At 39.7% G+C, this 23,498-nt stretch overlaps 1 protein-coding gene and 1 pseudogene across 27 annotated transcripts in view; one reads left to right on the top strand and one right to left on the bottom strand.

The window, feature by feature from the left end:
- Positions 1-286: 286 nt before the first annotated feature.
- The window catches only part of SRRM1 (serine and arginine repetitive matrix 1), a 29,738-nt gene continuing 6,526 nt past the window's right edge, over positions 287-23,498 (bottom strand). For 3 of the 27 annotated variants that reach the window (XM_031934536.1, XM_031934559.1, XM_031934560.1), the window contains 14 exons: positions 23,320-23,435; positions 21,777-21,890; positions 20,798-20,992; positions 20,392-20,511; positions 18,295-18,569; positions 12,649-12,729; positions 12,055-12,138; positions 10,353-10,497; positions 9,941-9,982; positions 6,264-6,374; positions 3,666-4,130; positions 2,942-3,137; positions 1,662-1,871; positions 287-1,382 (listed from right to left, as the gene is read on the bottom strand). In XM_031934536.1, the coding sequence (XP_031790396.1) occupies positions 1,278-1,382; positions 1,662-1,871; positions 2,942-3,137; positions 3,666-4,130; positions 6,264-6,374; positions 9,941-9,982; positions 10,353-10,497; positions 12,055-12,138; positions 12,649-12,729; positions 18,295-18,569; positions 20,392-20,511; positions 20,798-20,992; positions 21,777-21,890; positions 23,320-23,435 (2,259 nt within the window). In that variant the 3' untranslated portion in view covers positions 287-1,277. Of the gene's footprint in view, positions 1,383-1,661; positions 1,872-2,941; positions 3,138-3,665; positions 4,131-6,263; positions 6,375-9,940; positions 9,983-10,352; positions 10,498-12,054; positions 12,142-12,648; positions 12,730-18,294; positions 18,570-20,391; positions 20,512-20,797; positions 20,993-21,776; positions 21,981-23,319; positions 23,436-23,498 lie in introns of all 27 variants that reach the window. The other 24 variants (XM_023219625.2, XM_023219634.2, XM_031934540.1 and 21 more) reach the window with 12 other exon arrangements.
- Positions 6,113-6,207, top strand: LOC111547831 (annotated as a pseudogene).

A 23,498-nucleotide genomic window follows, 5' to 3' on the forward strand; every position in this document is an offset into this window, starting at 1 on the left:
CATTCCTTAGCCTTTGTTCACTTGCTAACATGCCAGGCTCCTTCTGCCTCAGGGAATACACAGACACTGACTGCAATGCTCTTCCCTTTGCCTGGTGGACTTCTGCCACCCGTATTCTAAATGTTCCAATCACACGCTGAGACTTTCCCTTTACAGCACCCACCACAGTAATTACTGAAATAAAGATGGTAAAACCTTAATCTCATCACCTTTTCTTTCCCTTACCCAACTTCCAACACACCAAAGGGTTTACACAGGCACTACTAAGTAAGTAAAAGTGAGTGGCAAAATTTTTAAATTTAGAAATTTATTCTGTTTAATCCACAAGCTTTATATAGCTTTAGTTTTAAAAAAAAATCAAAAAAAAAAAAAAATCAAAACAAAAACAGTGAAACCAAGACACTATTCCAAAGTCTGGGCCCTTCCAGCCTTCCAAATACAAGAGCTCTGAAACTTGTATATACCAATCGGAAGAACAAGACAAAGATATGAACAGAGCCATGACATTTCATTAAACAAATTGTATGTAACTGAAGGATCCTTTCTGGGACTAGCTCATTGCCTTTAAAAAAGAAAAAAACAAAACAAAAAAACAAAACCAGAAGAACAGAATGAGAGTCCAGTGTTCCAAATCAATTTGTTACACATCCATATAAACCCACAGTGTCCTGGCAAACAACATGCTTTCATTTTCTGTCTCATCCTAGAGCTCGAATCTTGATTCATTTCAGCAGAGACTCCACAGGCAACAGGAAAGATGGTGGCATTAAAATATTCATTTATACTTTTGTGGTAGTTCAAAACAGTGGTCTTATTTCTGGGCAAGCTTACAGACCATACAAGGTCAGTAGCATAACTTAAATGGGAGCTAAGACTCAAATGAAAAAAATGTAAGAAGAAGAAAGAAAAACAAAAAGAAGATCAAAACCAAAAAAAAAAAACAAACCAAAAAAACCCTCTAGGAATAGCCAGGGCATTTAAAGGAACCATAAAAATGCCAACAGTATTTAAACCCCCTTTTTTAAAAAGGGAATTTTTTTTTGGCTTGAAATATTTCACTCAATGAATTATGTCAGCTGTCAATGAAAGAATGTCACTAATACACTGTGGACACCTTTTGCAATGTAAATCCATGCCCCCTTTTTTTACATGGTGAACTTCAACCTAGCAATTATTACAACAAATGTTATAGTCTAAAGCTCAAACACATTTTAGCAATTTTGAAATTGAACTGCGTACAAACCAAATAAAATTTACATCATAACAAACATTTCCCCCTAAGACTGTGGGGACACTTGGGCCTTCCTCATTGATCTCAGGGCCTTTTCACGCAGGTGCTTTTCTAAATCATCAAGGTTATCTTCAGCTTCACTTTCAGTCTCCTAAAAAAAAAACAACAACAGAATTTACATGGTTAAGTCTTGAGACGCTGGAGGGAAATGCTGAGTAAAGAGCAAAATCAAAGTATAGGGATGGCCGACGACTGAATATACTAAACCCCAGGGAACCACAAACTGTAAATGGCTGAACTGTTCGGTGTGTGAATTTTATCTCAGAGTAGTCAATTAGTAGAAAAAACAATTTTGCTACTTCTCAAAATAAAGTGACTTTGCTATCTGTACATATACTGCAAGGGAGCCATACACAGAGTTCATAAATACCTTCTTCGGCTCTGGCGCTGCCACTGGCTCTTCCTGTGCTAATGTGGTTGTGGCAGCTGCAATGGCTGCAGGGGTCATAGCAGCTGCAGCAGCTGCAGCCACAGCCTTTTCCTTCTTGTGTTTTTTGTGCTTCTTGTGCTTCTTATCCTTTTTGTGTTTCTTGTCCTTCTTTTTCTTCTTTTTCTTTCCACCTCCTTCTTGATCTGAATTCTAGGAAGGGGGAAAAAAACACCCAGCATTTATAATCAATCTGATTAATATTCTGTCCAACTGAACATTTTATTTCCTCAAATCCCCAATGGACAAATCTCAAGATTTCCAAAAGGCTTTTGGAGGGTGTGAGCAGGGAAGACCCAAGGCCAATTATCACCAAGAAAGGTATTCAAAGTCAGGGGCTATCTCCAGGATGAGCTGAATTCCAGCTCCTGAACTATTTGACCTTAGACAAATTGTTGAACTTTTTCTGAGACCTTTTCACCTAAAATAAGTGTAATAATCCCTACCTGATAAAGCTCTTGTGAAAATTAAATGGGAATATCTGTAAATCACCCATAATACTTGCCTAACGTGTAGCAGACTTTTAATAAATGGTACCCGCCATGAGTCTAAACACATGCCGGTATGAATGCCATGTCTCTAGCTACCATCTGAGCTCTCCTATCTTTAGAGTGGGGACGACTGGTTCTTCCTCATGACACATATACCAAATTTATGTAAAAAGCAGGCTCCTATAATTTAAACCATAATATTTCAATTTCACACTTCTAAGCAATTACTTAAAACTCCTCACAAGTTAGGTTGCACAACTATTCAGTCAACCCAATTAAATATGGACATCTGAGGCCACAGCAGGAGGATCACTAGAGTCCAGGAGTTCAAGATCAGCCTAGTCAACACAGCAAGACCCTGTCTCTACAAAAAGTTAAAAACAAAAAATCAGCCAGGTGTAGCAGCATGTGCCTGTAATCCCAGCTACTTGGGAGGCTGAGGTGAAGGGATCACCTGAGTCCAGGAAGGCTGCGGTGAGCTATGATCATTCCACTGTACTCAGCCTGGGTGATAGCCTGAGACCCTGTCTCGAAAAACAAACAAAAAACAGATGGACATCTAACCACTGATTTTATGCAATATAGAAACCTGCCTGAGATCAGATATATAACTCACAAATGGGAAAAAAAGTTTGAACACTAATATTTTAATGCCCCAATGACATTTTCTCTGCTTCAAAGTGACCACATACATATCTATAAAAGGGTGTCCAAAATAAGGCAGACACATACTCTTGGCGGCGATGGGCTCGGTGTTGGGCTTTTGGCCTTTTTGACCGGTACAGCTGGTGACCAGTTTGTAGATGGTGACTGAGACTGGACAGGGGATGGAGGTGCTGGGGGCTTTTTAGCTGCTGGCTCAGGAGACCCAGAGACAGATCGGGAGGATGAGACCCTCCTTACAGACTGTGGGCTTGGGGAAGCAACCCTAGACAAAAAGGAAAAAACATTCAGCATTGAGAATAGACACCTCTTCACATGAGAAAACCACCAACTACACTGTACAACCAGGTTATGAATTTCAAATATACCACTTAGGTTGCTGGTTGATTCTACTAACATATATCCAATTTACATCCCTATGTTTCCTAGAGGGTGGCTAAAGCCTCATAATCCTCTATCCATTTTGTTAATGATGCTTCTTATGTAAGATTAGTAATGTCAGTTCCTTACATCACACACAAGAAATGTTCTATGTCTTACTTAAGTTTAGTTTTGGAAGCATACCCTTAAAAACAAATTGATAACTGCTAAGAACCAAGTAAAAGCCTGTGGCATTTAACTTATGCCACAGAAACTATCTCAAAAATGGAACAGGATCTGTAAATAGTACCTGAAGTTTGACTTAAAAGCTCATATTCATAACTTATTCCTTTTATATGGGGGGGAGCGGGAAGCTTCCAAATATAAAGAGCTATGTAAGTATTCCTAAAGAAAAAGCATAAAATGTTTTTACTTTTTTATCTTTTTAGGTTCCGGAGTCCTGGAGACTCTCCTAATGGGCCTAGTACTTGGAGATGGGGACTGCCTTCTTTGGGGTGATGATGACGCTCCTCTTCGAACGGGTGGAGGACTTGAGGAGGTCTGAGGAGCTCGAGGCCGTGGTGAGGGCGAATGCCGTTTGTTTGGTTGTGGTGATCGGGCCTCCCGGGTAGATCGGCTTGGGGAAGACCCTTTCCTATGCTTGGATGATAATGAAGGTGAACGTCTCTTGGTGACTGGGGAGCTTCTTTGTTTGGGAGGTGGAGAATGGGAGACCCTCCGCTTTGGTGGTGGAGATGGTGATGCTCTTCGTTTAGGAGGGGGAGGAGGTGAAGCCGTTCTTCTCTTTGGAGGTGGAGAAGGAGAGTATCTCCTCTGTATTGGAGGAGAGTATCTTCTAGGAGAAGGTGAGCGCCGGCGTGGGGGAGGAGAAGGAGTCCTAGGAAAAAGATACATAATTAAGCTGAAAGGCTTAACAAAATACAGAAACAAGATGAAGAGAAAAGTAATCAGCAGGTTTGACTATACTGTAGTTAGCACTAGGCAAAGGGAATATATTTATAAGCGAACATGCCATCTTTATATTCTCACTTAAATATCAATAAAACTTGTTTATCTCAGCTGACTGCAACACAGGACAGTCTGTCTGCAGGACTAAGTACAAAAAAGAAAAAAAAGACATTTTGATTAACAAATTTGCAATTTTCAGAAGATGTGAATTCGTCAAGTCTTTTAACATCTATACGAAATCAACAATGTTTTTTGGAAAGAGAATCTTGCACTGTATTAACTGAACATCAGTTATTATATAATAACCAAGTAACTCTATTAACAAAACTCTATTATGGTCACCTTAGGAAGTCCGTGCTACACTGTATGAATAATTAAAGAGTTCACTGCACAAGCCTTAAAGACACTTCTACCTCCCCTCAAAGAGACTGTTCCATTTTCTCTTAGAAGACCACTTATCAGGCCAAACTGCCTAATTTCCTCTTGGATCTTGCAGACTTTTAGATCAAAGTAAATTCCTGCCCAGAGTTAGCTTTACAACAGGCCATATACTTTGGCAATGTGGTAGGGTACAGTTTCATCACTGTATCCAGGCAATTATTTAGTAAGTCTGAACTCCCATTTCCTCACCTGAAAAATGCAAACAATACCAACTATCAAGGAAGGTCTCTTTGAGGACTAGTAGTAAAGCATATAAAGCGCCTAGCACTTTGCCTGGCACATAACAGGCATTCAAGAGTGGCAGCCAGGCCGGGCAGAGTTGGTCACACCTGTAATCCCAGCACTTTGGGAGGCCAAGGCAGGAGGATCGCCTGAGGTCAGGAGTTTGAGACCAGCCTGGCCAACATGGTTTCATCTCTACAAAAAATACAAAAACTCGCTGGGTGTGGTGGCAGGTGCCTGTAATCCCAGTTACTTGGGAGGCTGAGGCAGAAGAATCGCTTGAACCCAGGAGGCGGAGGTTACAGTGAGCTGAGATTGTGCCACTGCACTCCAGCCTGGGTGACCGAGTCAGACTGTCTTTAAAAAAAAGGGGGGGGGGGGGGGCAGCATGCCATTACATTGCTTGGCAACATATCCGAGCAATGCCACTAAAACTTTAAATTCTAATTTTTACTTTAAAATAGTTGTAGATGTACAGAAGAGCTACAAAAATAGGAGATCTGCCACTTCACTATGCTAATATTTTATATAACCATAAGAAAATTACCAAAACTATAAAATGAACCTCAGTGATAACTCAGTATTACTAAAATAGCAAAACAACCCCAATTTTCCACTAATGAATGTCCCTTTTCTGTTCCAGGACTTAATGAATGTTCCTTTTCTGCTCCAGGACCCTACATCTCTTTAGTTCCTGCCAATCTGTGACTGTTTCTGTCATTGTCTTTCATGACTGACACTTTCGAATTCTGGTCAGGTATTCTGTAGAATGACTTTCAATTTGGGTTTCTCTGATATTTCCTAATAATTAGACTGAGGTTCGGCATAATTGGTAAGCATACTACAGAAGAATCCAGGAAATACATGATGCCAGTATGTTTTATTGAGGATGTTGTCTTTGATTATTTAGGTAAGAGCTATCTGCCAGGATTCTCTAAATTTTCTCTTTGCAATTACTAGTCAATACCACCTTTCAGTGTATTAACATCTTTATCACAATATGTGATTCACCTGCTATAAAATCCACCTATTTACCCATTTGAAGTATACAATGATTTTAGTATATTCATATAGTTCTGCAGCCATTACCATCCCCATGTCCACCCCACCCTAATCTGTGTTCTATCTCTATAGATTTGTGTATTCTAGACTTTTCATATAGATGGAATCATATGTGATCTTTTATGACTGGCTGAACAATGCTAGTCTGCTTACTCTAAAAGATATAATAATCAGAAAGATTCAGAGATCCTTTTGTAGTTCATAAGCATGATGATTGGGTTTTCATGAGCTGTGCCTCTCTCCAACCCTGTTATGAAGTGAGCACCATTACTCATCGGATGTGTCAGGGGTGGGGGGAGTTGGGGAGATGCTCCAGTTAGCATATTTGACAAAGTACCTTCGTCGTGGTGGTGGTGTGGGAGTCCTGCGCCGTCGAGGAGGAGGGGCGGGAGAAGGAGACCGTCGCCTTCTGGTGGGTGGTGGGGATGGACTTCTCCTCCGTCTACCACTAAACCAAGAATAATTACAGTTAATTTTTTCTTTTTCTTTTTTTTTTTTTTGAGATGGAGTCTGGCTCTGTCGCCCAGGCTGGAGTGCAATGGCACGATCTCAGCTCACTGCAACCTCCACCTCCCGGGTTCAAGCAATTCTCCTGCCTCAGCCTCCTGAGTTGTTGGGATTACAGGCACCCATAATCATGCCTCGCTAATTTTTAAAAATATTTTTGTAGAGATGGAGTTTCACCATGTTGGCCAGGCTGGCCTTGAACTCCTGACCTCAGGTGATCCACCCGCCTCAGTCTCCCAAAGTGCTGGGATTACAGGTGTGAGTTACCACACCTGGCCTATAGTTAACTTTCAGTCAGTGGTATTTACAGTTAAGTGACCCAGAAAAAACGGTTTCAATTATCATTAACCCCAAGTGCAGCAATGGTTACTAAGTTTCAGAACAGTGTTTTTCACACTACAGGTCAAGACCATTAGTCAAGACCCTGGGTGGCAGCATTAAAACACTTAATAAAATCACAGTGTTTTACTTGTGACAAGGGTAAATACCGTTTTGTGAAATTTTTGTTTTACTCTGGATCACAATAGAGAACACTCTTGACATGACACAGAGTGAAAAAGTTCAGCAACAGCACATCAGAGCACTGCTTTTTATTGGGGATGCACATTAGAACCACCTGGGAAGCTTATGTGACATTTATGTCTACCAGGTCTAGGCTAAGGTCCAGCCAGGTGTTTTTGGGAAAGGCGCTCCAGGTGATTCTGATTCCTTATTAGGAATCAACTGCTTTAGAGACTAATATAGAAATTGAAAAATGCCAATAGTCACAAGTGGCTTAAGACCCAAATCTGGATGTCTCTGCTCCAAGCTCTTAATTTTTTTTGCCCAGGACAGGACTCATGCTTCCTGTGAATCTGGAATTATGTTTTGTCTTGGTTCCCCTTTGAAATTAAGAAAGCTCTGTTAACTGAACAGGCAAAATCCTAAAATTCACCACTAAATTTTTCAACTTACATCTGCTTATGCTTTGTGGGGACTAAGACCTCACACTAAATACATACCAAATATTCAAAACCAGGCTCTATCTCCCCTTTCTTTTCTTTCTTTTTTTTTTTTTGAGACGGAGTCTTGCTGTGTTGCCCAGGCTGGAGTGCAGTGGCCACGATCTGGGCTCACTGCAAGCTCCGCCTCCCAGGTTCACGCCATTCTCCTGCCTCAGCCTCCCGAGTAGCTGGGATTACAGGTGCCCAGCACCATGCCTTGCTTATTTTTTGTATTTTTAGTAGAGACGGGGTTTCACAGTGTTAGCCAGGATGGTCTCAATCTCCTGACCTCATGATCCGCCCGCCTCGGCCTTCCAAAGTGTTGGGAATAGGCATGAGCCTCTTTTTTTTTTTTTTTGAGATGGAGTTTTGCTCTTGTTGCCCAGGCTGAAGTGCAATGGCACGATATTGGCTCACTGCAACCTCCACCTCCCAGATTCAAGCGATTCTCCTGCCTCAGCCTCCCGAGTAGCTGGGACTCCAGGCATGCACCACCACACCCGGCTAACTTTTTTGTATTTTTAGTAGAGACAGGGTTTTGCCATGTTGGTCAGGCTGGTCTTAAACTCCTGACCTCTGGTGATCCACCCACCTCAGCCTCCCAAAGTGCTGAGATTACAGGCATGAGCCACCACACCCAGCCTCTATCTCCCCTTCTAAAATATACTGAAGCATAATCCCAAATAATCCTTCCTCCATCTCTAAATCCTAGGCACCTGATGGCAATTTCTAATGGCATTAAACTTTAAGTTGCTGGTATATAACTTAAAATACTTTTTAAATGATGAGAAACAAAACAAAAACATCCTGGAGTAGAGCAATAAACGTTAGTGTTGATTTTACTGCTGTGAGAAATCTCTTTCCAGAACAGCAAGTAGTTCCATAATTTGGTGTGTGGGGCGGGGCGGGGAGGGAAGGGGAGATCAAAGAGAAGAAATTGCACCACTAATCTAACTCTGTAAAGCAATTGTTTAGCTGCTGTGCCAGCAACTTCACAAAAGTCAGAGGTAATTATAGCTGGGAAAGGAATGCTTTAGCAGCCGAACTAATCTTTTTTAGGTTTTTGTCTTTTATTATCATGCAGCAGTTTCCTCCACAGTGTAAATACCCTGTGCTTTGCTCCATCACAAACACTGCTCACTGGTTCCTTTCCAAGAAAACAGTTATTGATGAGATTACCTAAAGCAACAGTTTCAAAAACTGAGCTACAAAAAGGACAGTGGGATAGCTTCAGCAAGGATAAACACTTCAAAATTCAGTGGCAGCTAAGGCCCCCAAAAGCAGACAGCTGGTTAAGACAGATTAGTGTAATGTCAAACGTATAGGTCTAAGATCCGACTTTGTCACTTTGTGGCCCTAAGAAACTACCACACTGGGGCCTCTATCTTCTCACTTACGAGATTAAGGCCTGAATTAGGCATTTGGCTCTAAAAGTTTACAGTTTTATGGTCACACTGATACTAATAATCAAAAGTTTCAATAAAAATATGCCGGTCGGGCCCAGTGGCTCATGCCTGTAATCGCAGCACTTTGGGAGGCCGAGATGGGTGGATCACTTGACGTCAGGAGTTTGAGATCAGCCTGCCCAACATGGCGAAACTCCTTCTATACTAAAAATACAAAAATTAGCTGGGTGTGGTGGCATGCACCTGTAGTCCCAGCTACTCAGGAGGCTGAGGCAGGAGAATAATTTGAACCTGTGAAGCAGAGGTCGCAGTGAGCTGAGGTCGCACCAATGCACTCCAGCCTAGGTGACAGAGCCAGACTCCATCTCAAAAAAAAAAAAAAAAAAAAGATATGCAACCCACCTTTCCACTATTGGAAAGACTGAACAGGGCCAAAGCCTTCCATTCGCTTTTATCTCTTCTTCTTATTTTTGAGATGGAGTTTAGCTCCGTTGCCAGGCTGCAGTACAGTGGCATGACCTCAGCTCACTGCAACCTCCGCCTCCTGGGTTCAAGTGATTCTCCTGCCTTAGCCTCCAGAGTAGCTGGGATTACAGGCATGTACCACCACGCTCAGCTAATTTTTATATTTTTAGTAGAAATGAGGTTTCACCATGTTGTCCAGGATGGTCTTGATCTCCTAACCTCGTGATCCTCTCACTTTTAGTATTCTAAAGTTTCTCCCTAGTTTTTCCTGCCCTCCCTAATGTCACCACAAATACAAAGTCCCTCCCGCCAAATCTAAGAAGCAATTAATCCTATGTCTTAAAAAGTATCCACATACTGTTAAAAATTTGTGTGCTGCTTGATGTAAGTTGATGCAAATTATCACAAAAGAGCACAACCAGATATTAAAAATCTAAGTTCAAATGAGGGTCTAAACCAAATAGCTCATGTATAAATCTATCATTAATCTAATGTGTTTAAAAAAATACTCAAACCAAAACAACTTAGGATCTGCACATCCATAGCCACAGTCACCATATATTTAAGAAAGAGATGAGGTCACCTAAATAGGAAATTAAGTCACTAAAATTTTTGACATGTAACCCTAATTTACAAAGTAGTGTCTAACCAACCTTTTAGTCACTGGCGATTGCCATCGCTTTCCCATCTGCATCCTGAGAGCAGTGGAGAAAAACAAATGTCAAGAATTCCATTCACTAAATTATTTACTTGGGTGGGTTAAGTACCATTAACGGAGACATTTTTAAATATTCAAAGATGTTCAGGAGTTAAAGCTATAATTATTTGGCTTATTTTTCTAATCATGCACACATATATGACATGGTGGTTTAAAATTTACCAGTTCTAAATTAAATATTAATAACCACCAACAAAGCAAAAACAAAACAAAAACCCTAAAAAGCAAACAAAAATCCAACCATATCCAAATACTTGAAGTTAATCAAATTCTCAAATAATCCCAAGTTATCAAATTTCATCACAATTACAGAACATCAGTGAACATCACTGAAGAAAAGATGTTACCGAGGGGAAGTCTCTTTTTGCCGCTTTCGTGGTGATGGAGAAGCACTCCGGGAAGGGGAATGTCTCCGCCGCCTGCCAACCTCACCATTCTTCACATGGGACCTCTTGGGTCGTTCATCTTCTGAGGAGGAGGAGGAGCCAGAGTCTATAATTACACAATAAAAAAAACATTACATTAGGTTTGTGCTTGAATCTGTCCAAGTTTTCCGAAATCTAGGTGGATGGAGCGTTCACTAGGGCAAGCAAGCATGGATATAGGCCATGAGTTCTGAACGGAATCATTATCAATATATGATCAATGATTTCAAAGCCAAGCATATTCATTTAAGTAAGACATAGAAATCATTTCCACAGTGTAATCCAATCAAGATGGCACACACTAAGAAGTCTAGGCTGGGCACAGTGGCTCACACCTGTAACCCCAGCACTTGGGAGGCCAAGGCAGAAAGACCGCTTGTGCTCCTGAGTAGCTGGGATTACAGGCCTGCATCATCATGCCTATCTTTGTATTTTTAGTAGAGACAGGGTTTTGCCATGTTGGCCAGGCTGGTCTCAAACTCCTGACCTCAAGTTATCTATCTACCTCAGCCTCCCAAAGTGTTGGGATTACAGGCGTGAGCCACCGTACCCAGCCCGGTATGTTCCTATAATAAAAAAAGCAAATAGCAAAATAATAAGGTAGATTCTTTTCTTTTTTTGTTTTGGAGACAAAGTCTTGCTCTGTTGCCCAGGCTCCCAGGCTGGAGTGCAGTGGTGCGATCTCAGCTCACTCACTGCAACCTCTGCCTCCTGGGTTCAAGGGATTCTCCTGCCTGGGCCTCCCAAGTAGCTGAGATTACAGGTGTGTGCCACTATGCCCGGTTAATTTTTGTACTTTTCATAGAGACGGGGTTTCGCCTTGTTGGCCAGGATGGTCTTGAACTCTTGATCTCAAGTGACCCGCTCACCTCGGCCTCCCAAAGTGCTGGGATTACAGGTGTGAGCCACTGCGGCCAGTCTAGATTTTTAATAGGGAAAGATGTTCTAAATATACTGTTAAGTTAAAAAGGGAGGCAACATATCTACAGTTGAGGTTCTGTGGGGTTCTTTCCTTTTTCTGAATAAAATTTCTGAATAAAAGCTTTGGGAGGTTGGAAAAAGAATGATACTTTTCCAATTTTATACTTCTGTTTCACTATTGTATCCTAGGGACCTATTACTTTTTTTTTTTTTTTTCTTGAGACAGTCTCGCTCTGTCGCCCAGGCTGGAGTGCAGTGGCCGGATCTCAGCTCACTGCAAACTCTGCCTCCCGGGTTTACACCATTCTCCTGCCTCAGCCTCCCGAGTAGCTGGGACTACAGGCGCCCGCCACCAAGCCCGGCTAGTTTTTTGTATTTTTTTAGTACAGACAGGGTTTCACCGTGTTAGCCAGGATGGTCTCGATCTCCTGACCTTGTGATGAGCCCATCTCAGCCTCCCAAAGTGCTGGGATTACAGGCTTGAGCCACCGCGCCTGGCCGGGACCTATTACTTTTATAACAAAGTAACAGAAGATTAAATTTTGCAAAAGGACTTAAAACCAAAAAAGAAAACAATTCTGCCTCCTCAGACAGATTTCTATGTAGGCAAGTAAGTACTCGTGCTGCACACATAGATGTTTATATACCAAATATTTTTTATTAGGAAATTCAGGTAGAAAAAAACTTTCATCACCATCCATACCAGATGAAGACTGCTGGTTTTGTCGTCTGTATTGGCGTCTCTGCTGCACGGAATCTGCTGCAGCCATTTTGCCACCTTTATCTTCTTCTGAAAGATGGATGCATTTAGAAAGTGTTTCTTTAGTTACGCATATAGAAAATTTGCAATTTGAATAGGAAAATAGTCTCTCAAACCTTCATTTGGTTGGAACAAAAATACAACTACTATATTTTTTTAAAAAGAGTTTAAAATGCCAATTCACATGCTGATTTAGACTATCTTCACCAAATACAATAAAATGTATTTAGGCATTTATTACAGGTCAGGTGGGTGCCAAGCATTTTATAAGCAGATACAGTTAACTGTCAAAAACCTCTACTGCCCCTATTTCGGAGCTGAAAGAAGAAAGGCTCAGATAAGTTAATTAAAACAGAAACAGTTAAATTCTGGAACAGGAGATTCCAACCAAGTCTGTCTGACTTCAGAGTCTTAGCTCTTATCCTATGCTTCATCTTCAAGCAGAAGGGGATGACCAAATGTGCAAAAAATCAAAATCAGCTTTAAGAAAAACAAAACAAAAACAAACAAAACACCACAAAAAAACAACAAACTTACCCGATTCAGATAACTCTACTTTTCTAGGCTTCGGTGCTGGTGAAGGGGATTCTCTTTTCTCAGTACCTTTATGTTTTGTCACTAAAAAAGAGTAAGAGTGGAAAAGAAGCTTATGTACAAAAAAAGGTCTAGACAAGATACCCTTCTTTCAATTTTTAAAAATTTATTATTATTTTAAAATAAAGATGGGGTCTCACTATATTAGTCAGGCTAGTCTTGAACTCCTGACATCAAGCAATCCTCCTGCCTCAGCCTCCCAAAGTGTTGGGATTACAGGCATGAGCCACTGCACCCAGCCAAGATGCCGTCCTGCTATTACAAAAATGGGTGTGACTACTCTCAAAAAGAATTTATGATGAATTAAAAAATTCCTGTAAGATCTTTTTGTCATATTCGAACACTATATGAAGTGAGGCAAGAATTTTTAACTGTTTAACGAAAAGCCTCAAGAAGTTCTACAATGATTTTCAAATCTTGAGATTCTCCCAAGAAAACCAACATTTAAGGGAAATTGGGAGCTGCTACTGAGTAGAAGCAGCTCAGTAAAGTAAACCTCTGTGTGCGACTTGCACTTCACAACCTAAAATACACACCCTCCACACCCACACTCACTCTCACACTCAACTTCAGAGAATTCATCACCATGAAAGCTTTTAAGCAACCACTATAGGTGGCTTCAGAAAAGTAAAAGATGATAAATGACTAAGAAATAAGATCTGATGAAACTTTCACAAAGATATTTGGTCTAGAAAAGAAGAATGGCTGCCCAACAGACTAAAGGTTCTTTATGTAGAGCATAATCTTCACAATAGCACAGGGGATTTAAGCTACCCATGAAAAAAAGCAGACCGCCACAAATGGTAAAAATTATTAAATACGAAGACTCGAGAATTCTTTCCAAAGAGCTAGAAAGAAAAAAAGGCATTTCTATAGCTAAAGTAGTAGGAGAGTAGTGGGTATCCTCTGACTTATCCAACTGTCTTTTACCAATGACATATAAATATGGTAACTACCTTTGGTAAACCTGCTGTATCAGACATACTATTAACACAGTTGCTAGTATCACATCCCTTTCTCCCTGTTCCATTTCACAAAGAGGAAACCTGAGGCTTAAAAAGAAGCAACTTCACCTCAGTCACAAAGGCAATTTAATTGAGCTAAGATGTGAATCCAAGAGTCTATTTTTAGGGCATGGGTTTTGATCTGAACAGCTATCTCTGCTTATAGTATCTATCCATTGCTACAACTAAGATTGTTAAGTATATGCACATATAAACATATATATACCATAGATTAACCTGAAACACCACTTGAGAACATCCCAATAAGAAATAAACCTACTGACAATTTGATCCCCTCGGGATCCTGATACCTGTTTTGTGTGATTAAAGCAATTATCATGGAATATTTTACTCAGAATGCAGATACATCTCATTTAACAGACATTCACATTCAGAACTCTATAATGGTTTATTCCAAGGGGCAGTAATTAGAGAACCAGTGATCTAACACAGTAATTGCATCTTTGCTAAAGAAATCAAAATGAAGAATTTACCGGTATGCCTTTTCAATGAACAGACTTTTCTTCTTTTTTTTGAGACAGGAGTTTTGCTCTTGTTGCCCAGGCTGGAGTGCAATGGCACGATCTTGGCTCACTGCAACCTCCGCCTCCCGGGTTCAAGGGATTCTCCTGCCTCAGTCACCTGAGTAGCTGGCATGCACCACCACGCCCGGCTAATTTTGTATTTTTAGTAGAGACAGGGTTTCTCCATGTTGGTCAGGCTGGTCTTGAACTCCCAACCTCAGGTGATCTGCCCACCTTGGCCTCCCAAAGTGCTGGGATTACAGGCGTGAGTCACCGCGCCCAGCAACTTTTCTTAAAATTTCTACGTAATAAGCCATTTAGACAAACCATTGGATTGGGTAAAGAATGGCTATCACTCAATTAGATATCAGGAATCATGATAGTGCAAATAGCAAACTATATTTCATACTTGTATTTTAACAAATCCAAAGAAATAAAATGTTTTAAAATTGTTAACTATTTGAGGCTCTTTTTTTAAGTCCATATTTTTAAGTGTTACTTAATCCTCAATTTCTGAAAAGATATTATGGGCACCTAGTTAAAAAGTGCACGTCCAAGTTACCACCTCAAAGAACTGGGTTCCCAAACTTGCTTTGGAAGCTGATTGTTTGGACACATCTTCCCCTAAGAAACATTAAAAATGTGGTTATGCTTACCAGTTAGTTGGCAAAAGCCTACTCCTTATATAATACCAGTGAATTGTAACATTATTTACATTTTCCCCCAATGGAAATACACATCTGGAGTTGCATCCTGATTCAATCTCTCACTAATTACTTAGCTAAAGTAGTCTTTATTAATACATTTATATTAGCTGGGTGTGGTGGCATGCGCCTGTAATCCCAGCTACTCATGAGGCTGAGGCAGGAGAATCGCTTCAACCTGGGAGGCAGAGGTTGCAGTGAGCCGAGATCGCACCATTGCACTCCAGCCTGGGTGACAGAGCAAGACTCCGTCTCCAAAAAAAGAAAAATTTATACCATCAAACAAGGATCATTTATATACTCTTACTCCGGTTTCATACAATTGAATCAGCATTATTAATATTATAATAGCCCTTCAGATTTCTATTTTTCTAGATGAGACTTTACATCATTTACTTTTTGGTAATGTTGTTTTATTTTAAGTATTCAAGGGACAAAATCATTCTAGCATGAAGTCAAACGTTGTAGAAGGCAACTTTAAAACCAGAATTTTAAATTTACTCCAACAGTCTTATTAATTATTAATCTTAGATCTGCCTAAAAGATCACTTATAAAGATAAGTTATTCTGTGACCAGCAATAGTAAAGTGACCATTAAGTGTCTAGAGAGCACAATTTATGTGGCCAAGCTAATCTAAATAAAATTACCACACTGCCACCACCAGTATCAATCATGTTAACATACTTCACTGACTGTGCCACTGATTTCAAAGCACTATTTTATGTACTACAAAGATAATGCCAATTTAACAAGGTGTCAATAATTACAAATGTTTCCCCTAAGATCCTTTCAGATGACCGTATACTCTTTCAAATAATTAACCTGTAAGTTCCCCAAAACACTTTTCCTGCCTCCCTCCCACTCCATTTGCCCACTACCAAGAACAGAGCCCTAAGGCCCTGATTAGTGGCCACTACAGAAAATATAACCGTAGTATCTATTACATTTCAATGATGTTACTGTTCTAAGTAACAGAAACTGCAAAGTAATTTCTGAAATTATACTACCAGACAGAGAAGCTAAACAATTTCAACCCTGCCCTCCACCTCTCACCTTTAGCAATCAAAGAGGAATTCTGGGGTAGGAAAGCTGGGAAAAGTATTCATTATTTAACTGGGAATGGCAACTCAAGTTTTATTCCTAGCTGGTTGACCTTGACCAAGTCAACTAACCTGAAAATCTGTTTCTTGATGACAACTGTTAAGGTCTTTTCTAGCTCTGAAATTTCATCATAGAGGGCTAGCATCAGTTTAATATAAAAGGTTATGTCTGGGCCGGGTGTGGTGGCTCACACCTGTAATCTCAGGGGTTGGAAGCTGCAATGAGCTATGACTGGGCCATTGCACTCCAGCCCGGGTGACAGAGTGAGAGGCTGGCTCTATTTTGGGGAGCAGGGAGGAGGTGGGGGAGAGGTTATTTCCAAGTAGCTCAAACCAATATTCAGCTCCAGTGGTCACAAGGGAGACTCTGACTACACTGCCTGTAGCGCCTCTCTTTGAGTAGGCTGTTTGGACATGGAAGCCCTGTCCCAAAACCCACAGAACTACTTATTTTCACCATGGCTTACTTCTTTCCTATGTACATACCCACTCTGTCTTGTTTGCAAAAAGTATACACCAAAACACAAGAAATTAGCATCTGTGCAGATGCTTTTTAAAAGGTACCTAATAATTCTTAACAATCAACCTATTTTAACAAAGATTGGTCCCTCTGTTCAGGTACTTTTGCAACTCTTTGGCTATATGATACAAATAGAAAAAAATCATCACTTGATGTGTTTTTGCAAAGTAACAGGTGGAAACACTTGTTTTTTTCTCCAGAGAGCTTTGTGGCTCCAGACAAAGAATAAATATTCAGAAGTACAAACTTCACAGGAAAAGACAAAATAGGTCAGGGCCATGGGCATCAGATTTGGACATGGTAACTAAAAATGGACTGAAATTTTCCCAATGCTGAAAAGCAGTATGGTACATGAGGTTATGAAAACAGTGATCCTGAAGCCCCTCTCTCAAACTGAGGACTGAACCTGGAACAGTTACAGGCTTCTCTACTTTCACCAGCTGCTTGTATAAGGGGCCAACAAAAATGTCCATGTCTTATTTAATCAATGTATCACTACAATAAAAATGTCACAATTTAGAAAACATTACTTTTTAAAGACTACCATAAACTGCTGGTCACCTTTTCACTCTGTCAGCTTATCTATGCCTCATTGTCACAGATACAAAAAAGGAAAGCAAAATTTGCCTTCCTAGGTATCACCACATTGCATCATTGGGGAGTGGAGAGAGAAGGCAGCAGGGTGAATAATCAGCAATGCCGGTCTCACCAAGCTCATTAAAATGTATAATGAAAATTTTGTCCATCCCCATTTCTTTGTTTCTAACCTGAAATTTTTTCTCTCTTTTTTTTTTAAAGAGTCAAGATCTCGCTACGGTGCTGAGGCCAGCCTTGAACTTCTGGGCTCAAGTGTTCTTCCTGCCTCAGCCTTCTGAGTAGCTGGGACTATAGGCTCATGCCACCACATCTGGCTCTAACCTGAAATTTTCAATATGATCATAATAACCCCAGTATGTGTTAACCTATAGATTGCTCCTTAAAATTCAATTGCTATAGCAGCTTTTAAGATCCTCCCCATCCCTTACTACTCACCTTTTAGGCTGTATCATTCCAGCCCTAAGCTCCAGAGAGCCTGGTTCAAATGGACACTAGTTTTTTCCATGCGTATTTAATGCTCACAGAACAAACCCCAATAGACCACAACCTTCACTCAGACTAACACAGCATTCTACTTGCCTGGCAGGATCACAGATCATAAATTCCTCAGAAATCAATCTGCAGAATAAAGCAAGGACAACACTCAGAAGAACCCTGCCTAGAGCCTAAATTAAAAAAACAAATCAGCTTTTAAGAGGACACCATGTCCTTTGCTTGGGAGCGCAACGCAGCCAAGAAAGAACTAAAAGAGAATATGAAGTCCTCTTACTTAAGATATCAAACCAAAAATCTTCAGGAGAAAAAAAAGTTAACTGGCCTCATAGTAATAAAATGATCCCTTATCATGCCAACGCAAACTTCGATATGTTACCCCAACTCAAACAGCCCACGGCTGGTAAAAGATTTATCCACCTGCGCAATGCCAGAGGGCATTGCTAAAAACAAAACACTTTTACACATAAAAAAGCCCCAAGATTTTAAAGCAGGAAAGAGGTAGGCCTATAAGCAAACTTACAGAGAGTATCAGATACAAATATTATCTAGCTATTTTATACTTTGAGAGTAAGCAGGGGCAGTAACTGACTATGCTTTGTAGTCAAAGAAAGACAGAACATGTTTCATATGTGTTTGATTTTTACCTTTACCTGAAGTTCTCCCTGGAGACACGGAAACACGACTTTTTCTTGTACGGTTTGACTGCTGGGGTGTTGGGGAATGCCGAGTTTTGGGTGGTGGAGTTGCAGGAGGTGATGGCCTGTGCCTTCGCCTTGGAGGACTTGCTGAAGGAGATAACCTACGAGTTTTCCGAGGGGGGCTGGATGTCCTCTTGGGAGGCTTCTTTGGTGGTGACCGTGAACGAGATGAAGAGGATGATGAGCTACTCCCAGACAAGGATGCTGACGAACGTCGTCTTCTGTGGAATAAAGTATTCATATTCACTAATTGCACACTTATAAAGAACGGCCTTACAGGTATGAACAGTTTACACAAAAATACAGCTATTTTAATCCAACTTTTGAGTTTATGTAGCTAAGCACATAAATGAGTCCAAAAGAATGGGGGAAAAAACCATAACCTAGGCCAGGAAACAGCTAGTTCTGAGACTAAATATAAACAACTTAATCTGATAAATGCTTCTGTCTATGTTCTCTCTCCAGTTACAAAACTTGTCAGGTTGAATGCTATAATAAAATAACTAGTCCTTCTGCCTTAGGAATGGTATTGGTGTTTTGGAGTTTGCATACAAAATTTGGGGGCAAGGTATTTTTCATTTAATAACACAATGTTGAGAAACCTTTAGGTTGCATTTTTTAAAAAGGTGTGCAAAACTAAGAATTCATTTAGCTACATAAACTTAGAAGCAGGGGCCTCTCGAATTCTGCGGCAAAATTTGTGTTAAGTTCTGTTGCAATTATGTGTACCTGCAGAATTCACCTTTGGCGGAAGAATTCCTGAGAACCTGAAAAAAAGAAACCCTACCTTAAGTGTGAGATAAAAACTGGCTGAAAGGGAATCTTAAACAATCTGTAAAATATTGACTGCTAAATGGCTGAGTAAGCACAATTTAAACATGCTGTTTGCAAAACTCCGGTATAAGAAATAGCTGTTTCCACTAATCTCGTACTAGGAAGCACCAGCGTTACTATTCTCCTAAAGGGGAATTAGAAAAGTGTGATGCCTGAAAACTGACTGACCATTTACCTCACTAATCTCCTCTATGAGCAGTAACACATCAATTCTTTATAACAGTGGTAATAGTTCAATATATCTTGACAATCCCTCCCCAAAGAGAATTTTCAAACATATGGGACTCTGAAAAACCTGACTGCAGAAACAAAGTAACTTTATAAAGTTTACTTGATTTTTCCCCTCTTTATTTCCAAATTGATTAGGTTCTCTGAAAAGAACTTTAAAAGATTCAAACAAAAAATTCTGTCCAAAATAAAACTGGAAGCTTAATCATTGGCATTTCTTCCAAAGCCAGGTGAAATGTATTGCAAGAAGGCACAAAAACTCTGCTACCAGTGCACTAGGACTCTACTTTGGGTAGATTTAGCCACTACCTTTTGTTTAAAGTGATATATCCAAGATTGAAATATTTTATCATATGCTCATTTTAGAATGATTTAAGAAAAAGAAAACTGGTACAGTCGGGGTTTTCAAAAATAGACACTAAACTAGTAATAACAATTGTATCTATGGAATACAGATATATTCCCCCAGGATTATGGAAAACTTCCAAGTTATGCTATTTCTGTCTGAATTACTTACAAGCCTCATCACTTCTATAATGAGAATTTTCTGAGAATTTTACAAAAAATTCATAGAAAATATTTTTCTCAAAGTATAATAGCAAATGAATCACTTTAATACTGGCAAAAGGAGCCTACTGGCCCTATCATCAGCTACTTTTCAGAAGCCAGTTAAAAGCCAAAGAGAAGATGGCCAATTCCCTTACTTAGTAGGATTTCTTGGTGAACTCTAGAAGGGTAAAAGTTAACAGAAAAGTATCAATAAGATGATTAATTTCTCGTTTACTTTCCAACACCAGACTAGACATTTTTCATAACAAGGACAATTGCATTACACTTCAAATGAAACAGATTCTTTAGAAGACATTGTCTAGTATCACCTATGAGTTATTTCTTCCAGGGGACACTAATTTAGATTATCCTAAAAGAAAGATTATCCAGAAGTGTCAAACACTTGACACTTCCAAATTTTAAAAATCTTACCGTCTTACTGGCGATCTACTCCTTCTATGCCTTGGTGGAGGAGGCATTCTTCTTGGTGGAGTTCTTCTTCGAGGAGATGGCCGCCTTCTTGGGCTTGGCCGCCTTCTAGGTGAATACGATCTGCCGTAACAAACAGAATTAGGTCCTGAATAAACCAGGAGTGAGGAATTTCTTGGCTTAGTTTTCTCAATGGCTACATCTAAAAAATAAATTTCAAGGATCACAATTTTCCATTTATGTAGACACTTTTATGGTACACAGAAAAGTGTCCTCAAATTCTCTGTGTACATTCAAAAAATATTTGTACTAAACATCTTCTACTGCTTTGAAGTTATTTATCTAATTGTACCCAGTAGAGTAGCATATAAAACCTAAGATCTTTGTTGATCTTAAAGCCACAACTCACCTTGATCGGGATCTATGGCGCCGTCTAGGTCGAGTGTGAGAAGGAGAGCGGGACCGCGTCCGGGATCTTGATTTGGAGCGTGACCGAGATCGTGGTCGGGCCTTCTCCTTCTCCTTTTCTTTTTTGGAATTTTTTTCTGGAGAAGGTTCTTTAGGTTCTGGCATAGGTTCAGGTTTGGGAACTTTCAGAATGTCACTGTGGAAATAAAAGCTTTTTTTTTTCTTTTGCCTTCTTGTACTCAGACTTCTAAATCATTATATAATGATGTAATAAATTATTTCTAAACCTTTTCAAAATTTACAGACTTGTCTCTAGCTCCAAAAGATATATACATACCTATCAGTGAAACCTAGTGAGCAACTAATAATTCTAACCACGTACATTTTCTTTTCTTCTGAGACAGGGTCTCACTCTTATCACTCAGGCTGGAGTATACTGGTATGATCTTGGCTCACTGCAGCTTCAACCTCTCAGGTTCAAGTGATCCTCCCACCTCAGCCTCCTGAGTAGCTGGGACTATAGGCATGTGCCACCATGCCCGGCTAATCTGTGTGTGTGTGTACATACATATTTTTAGTACAGAGTTTCACCATGTTGCCCTAGGCTGGTCTCTAACTCCTGAGCTCAAGCGATCCACCCACCTCAGCCTCCCCAAGTGCTGAGATAACAGGCATGTGCCCCTGCATCTGGCAACCACATACATTTCTTAAAAGTGCGAAGTTGTCCACAATACATTGAGGAAAAAAAGCAAGTTACAATACATAAAATACCTGAAACAATATAACCAAAAGATAGTAATGGTCACCCTTTGGGGCATTTTCTTTTAATATACTCTCCTAAACAATTTCTTTTCAACAAACTAATTTTATAATTTAAAAAATCTAAAAGGAGAATAAGTAGTTTAACTCAGATGTCATTATTTGCAGTCATTATTAATCTAAAATTGTGATTATTTATAAATGAATTTTTATGTACTTGCCTAGTAGAAGTAGCCTCTTGTACTGAAGGTTCTTTTATTTTCACTGAAGGTTCTGGGAGCTCTGGAGTTTTTTCCTTCTTTTCTGGAGCAGGGGAAGGACTCCGGCTCTTGGTTCTGTGACGGGGAGATCGAGAATGACTGCGCTTTCTCTCTCTCCTGACAGGGGAAGATCGTCTTCTAGGGGAAGGAGATCTGGATTTGCGTCTAGGATGAAAGCAATTTTTTTCAGGTTTTTAAATAACATGGATTGGAAGAGAGGAGTCAAAGGAAGAAGTGAGGATTAATCTTTAGTTACACTACTGTTGTTTATATCTGAGATGTTTCCCTATGGAAATAAGACATCCTAATCTCACCTACTTGATAGGAAAGAGAAAGACAAGCAAATGAAAGATAACACTCTCAAGTATTATCAGTTATAAGGGAGGAAAGCACTGACTTGGGACTCTAGACTTAGGTTCTTTATCATTCCCAGAGATCAAAAGACCAACTTTTCAGAGGCAAAGAGGATGCCTTAAAACCAACGATAATCTCTGACAACAAATCAAACTCCGAAACATGTTAACATTTAGATGTGGACAGATTACAATGGAGTTCATCAGGAAGAGCCTCAGTATGCCAGAAAAATGACTAGTACTATTAAAGCAACATGTTATTCAAAAAAGATAAATATACCAAACATGAAGAAGATAGCTTTTTTGGAAGAGAAGCCCTCTTTCTGTTTAATAGTAGCCTGCCTAACTCAAAGGTTTTTTTCCTTATTCACACAGAAGGAAAATGGCAGACATACTTCATCAATAGTCAAGTAGTTACCACCATGACAATTTGTGCTTAGCTCTATAAGTATTACCTCCACAAGGAGATTTTAATATCAATATATAAATGAAAGGGACAAAGAAATTACCTATTCTCTTTACTAATTCCAGCAGACATTTATGAAAGAAATAAGCAGAACCCTAAAAATAAAAAGCCTAATAGAGTTCTCACCTTTTACCACAAATATAGAAGCTGAGTCGTGGATTTAAAAATGTGAACCTAACAACAGTCTCATTGGAAGGAAAAAGAAAACAAATAAATGATCTGAAGTTTGGGTTCAGTACAACCATCTAAGAAAAGCAGAACAGGGAATTAGGTAAGTATTACATGAATGGCTAATGAGGACAGGTTTCGAGTACAGATTTCTTTTTAGAAGAAAGGAAATGGAAAGAAAAAATGAGTCAGAGTACATTTTAAAAAACCCAAATTAACTGTTATGAACTAAAGCAATATGGAAGAAAAGTTTAAAGTTTTGATTTAGGAATTTAGAGTTGGACAACTCATCAAGATGTGTGAGACACTGATGGTTAAATTATCTGTCTCAAACAAAAGATGACAGATTTCTTCAGTCCAGAGGCAAGCCAAAGCTCACCATGAAAACTGCATGATGGAAGAAATTCCTTGAATAGCATTGTTAGATTCCTTTTTAACTAGGGAAGTTTCTACACACAGAATTTCTCAAGACCTAAAGTACCTGTAAAACATCAGTTATGCATCTATTGTATGATACCTTCTTGGGCTACGAGACCTCTCCCTTTTTTCTCTGCTGCTTTCTTTTTCTTCCTTATCCCTTTTATCTTTGTCTTCATCTTGCTTTTTCATAGACGCCAATTTTTCTTGTTCAATCTGCAAAGACCAGGTTTTCAGAGTACACATAGTTGAACATTTGAGAACAAACTGAAGACTACT

The sequence above is a fragment of the Piliocolobus tephrosceles genome, chromosome 1, assembly GCF_002776525.5.
Source record: "Piliocolobus tephrosceles isolate RC106 chromosome 1, ASM277652v3, whole genome shotgun sequence".
Taxonomy (NCBI): Eukaryota; Metazoa; Chordata; class Mammalia; order Primates; family Cercopithecidae; genus Piliocolobus; species Piliocolobus tephrosceles.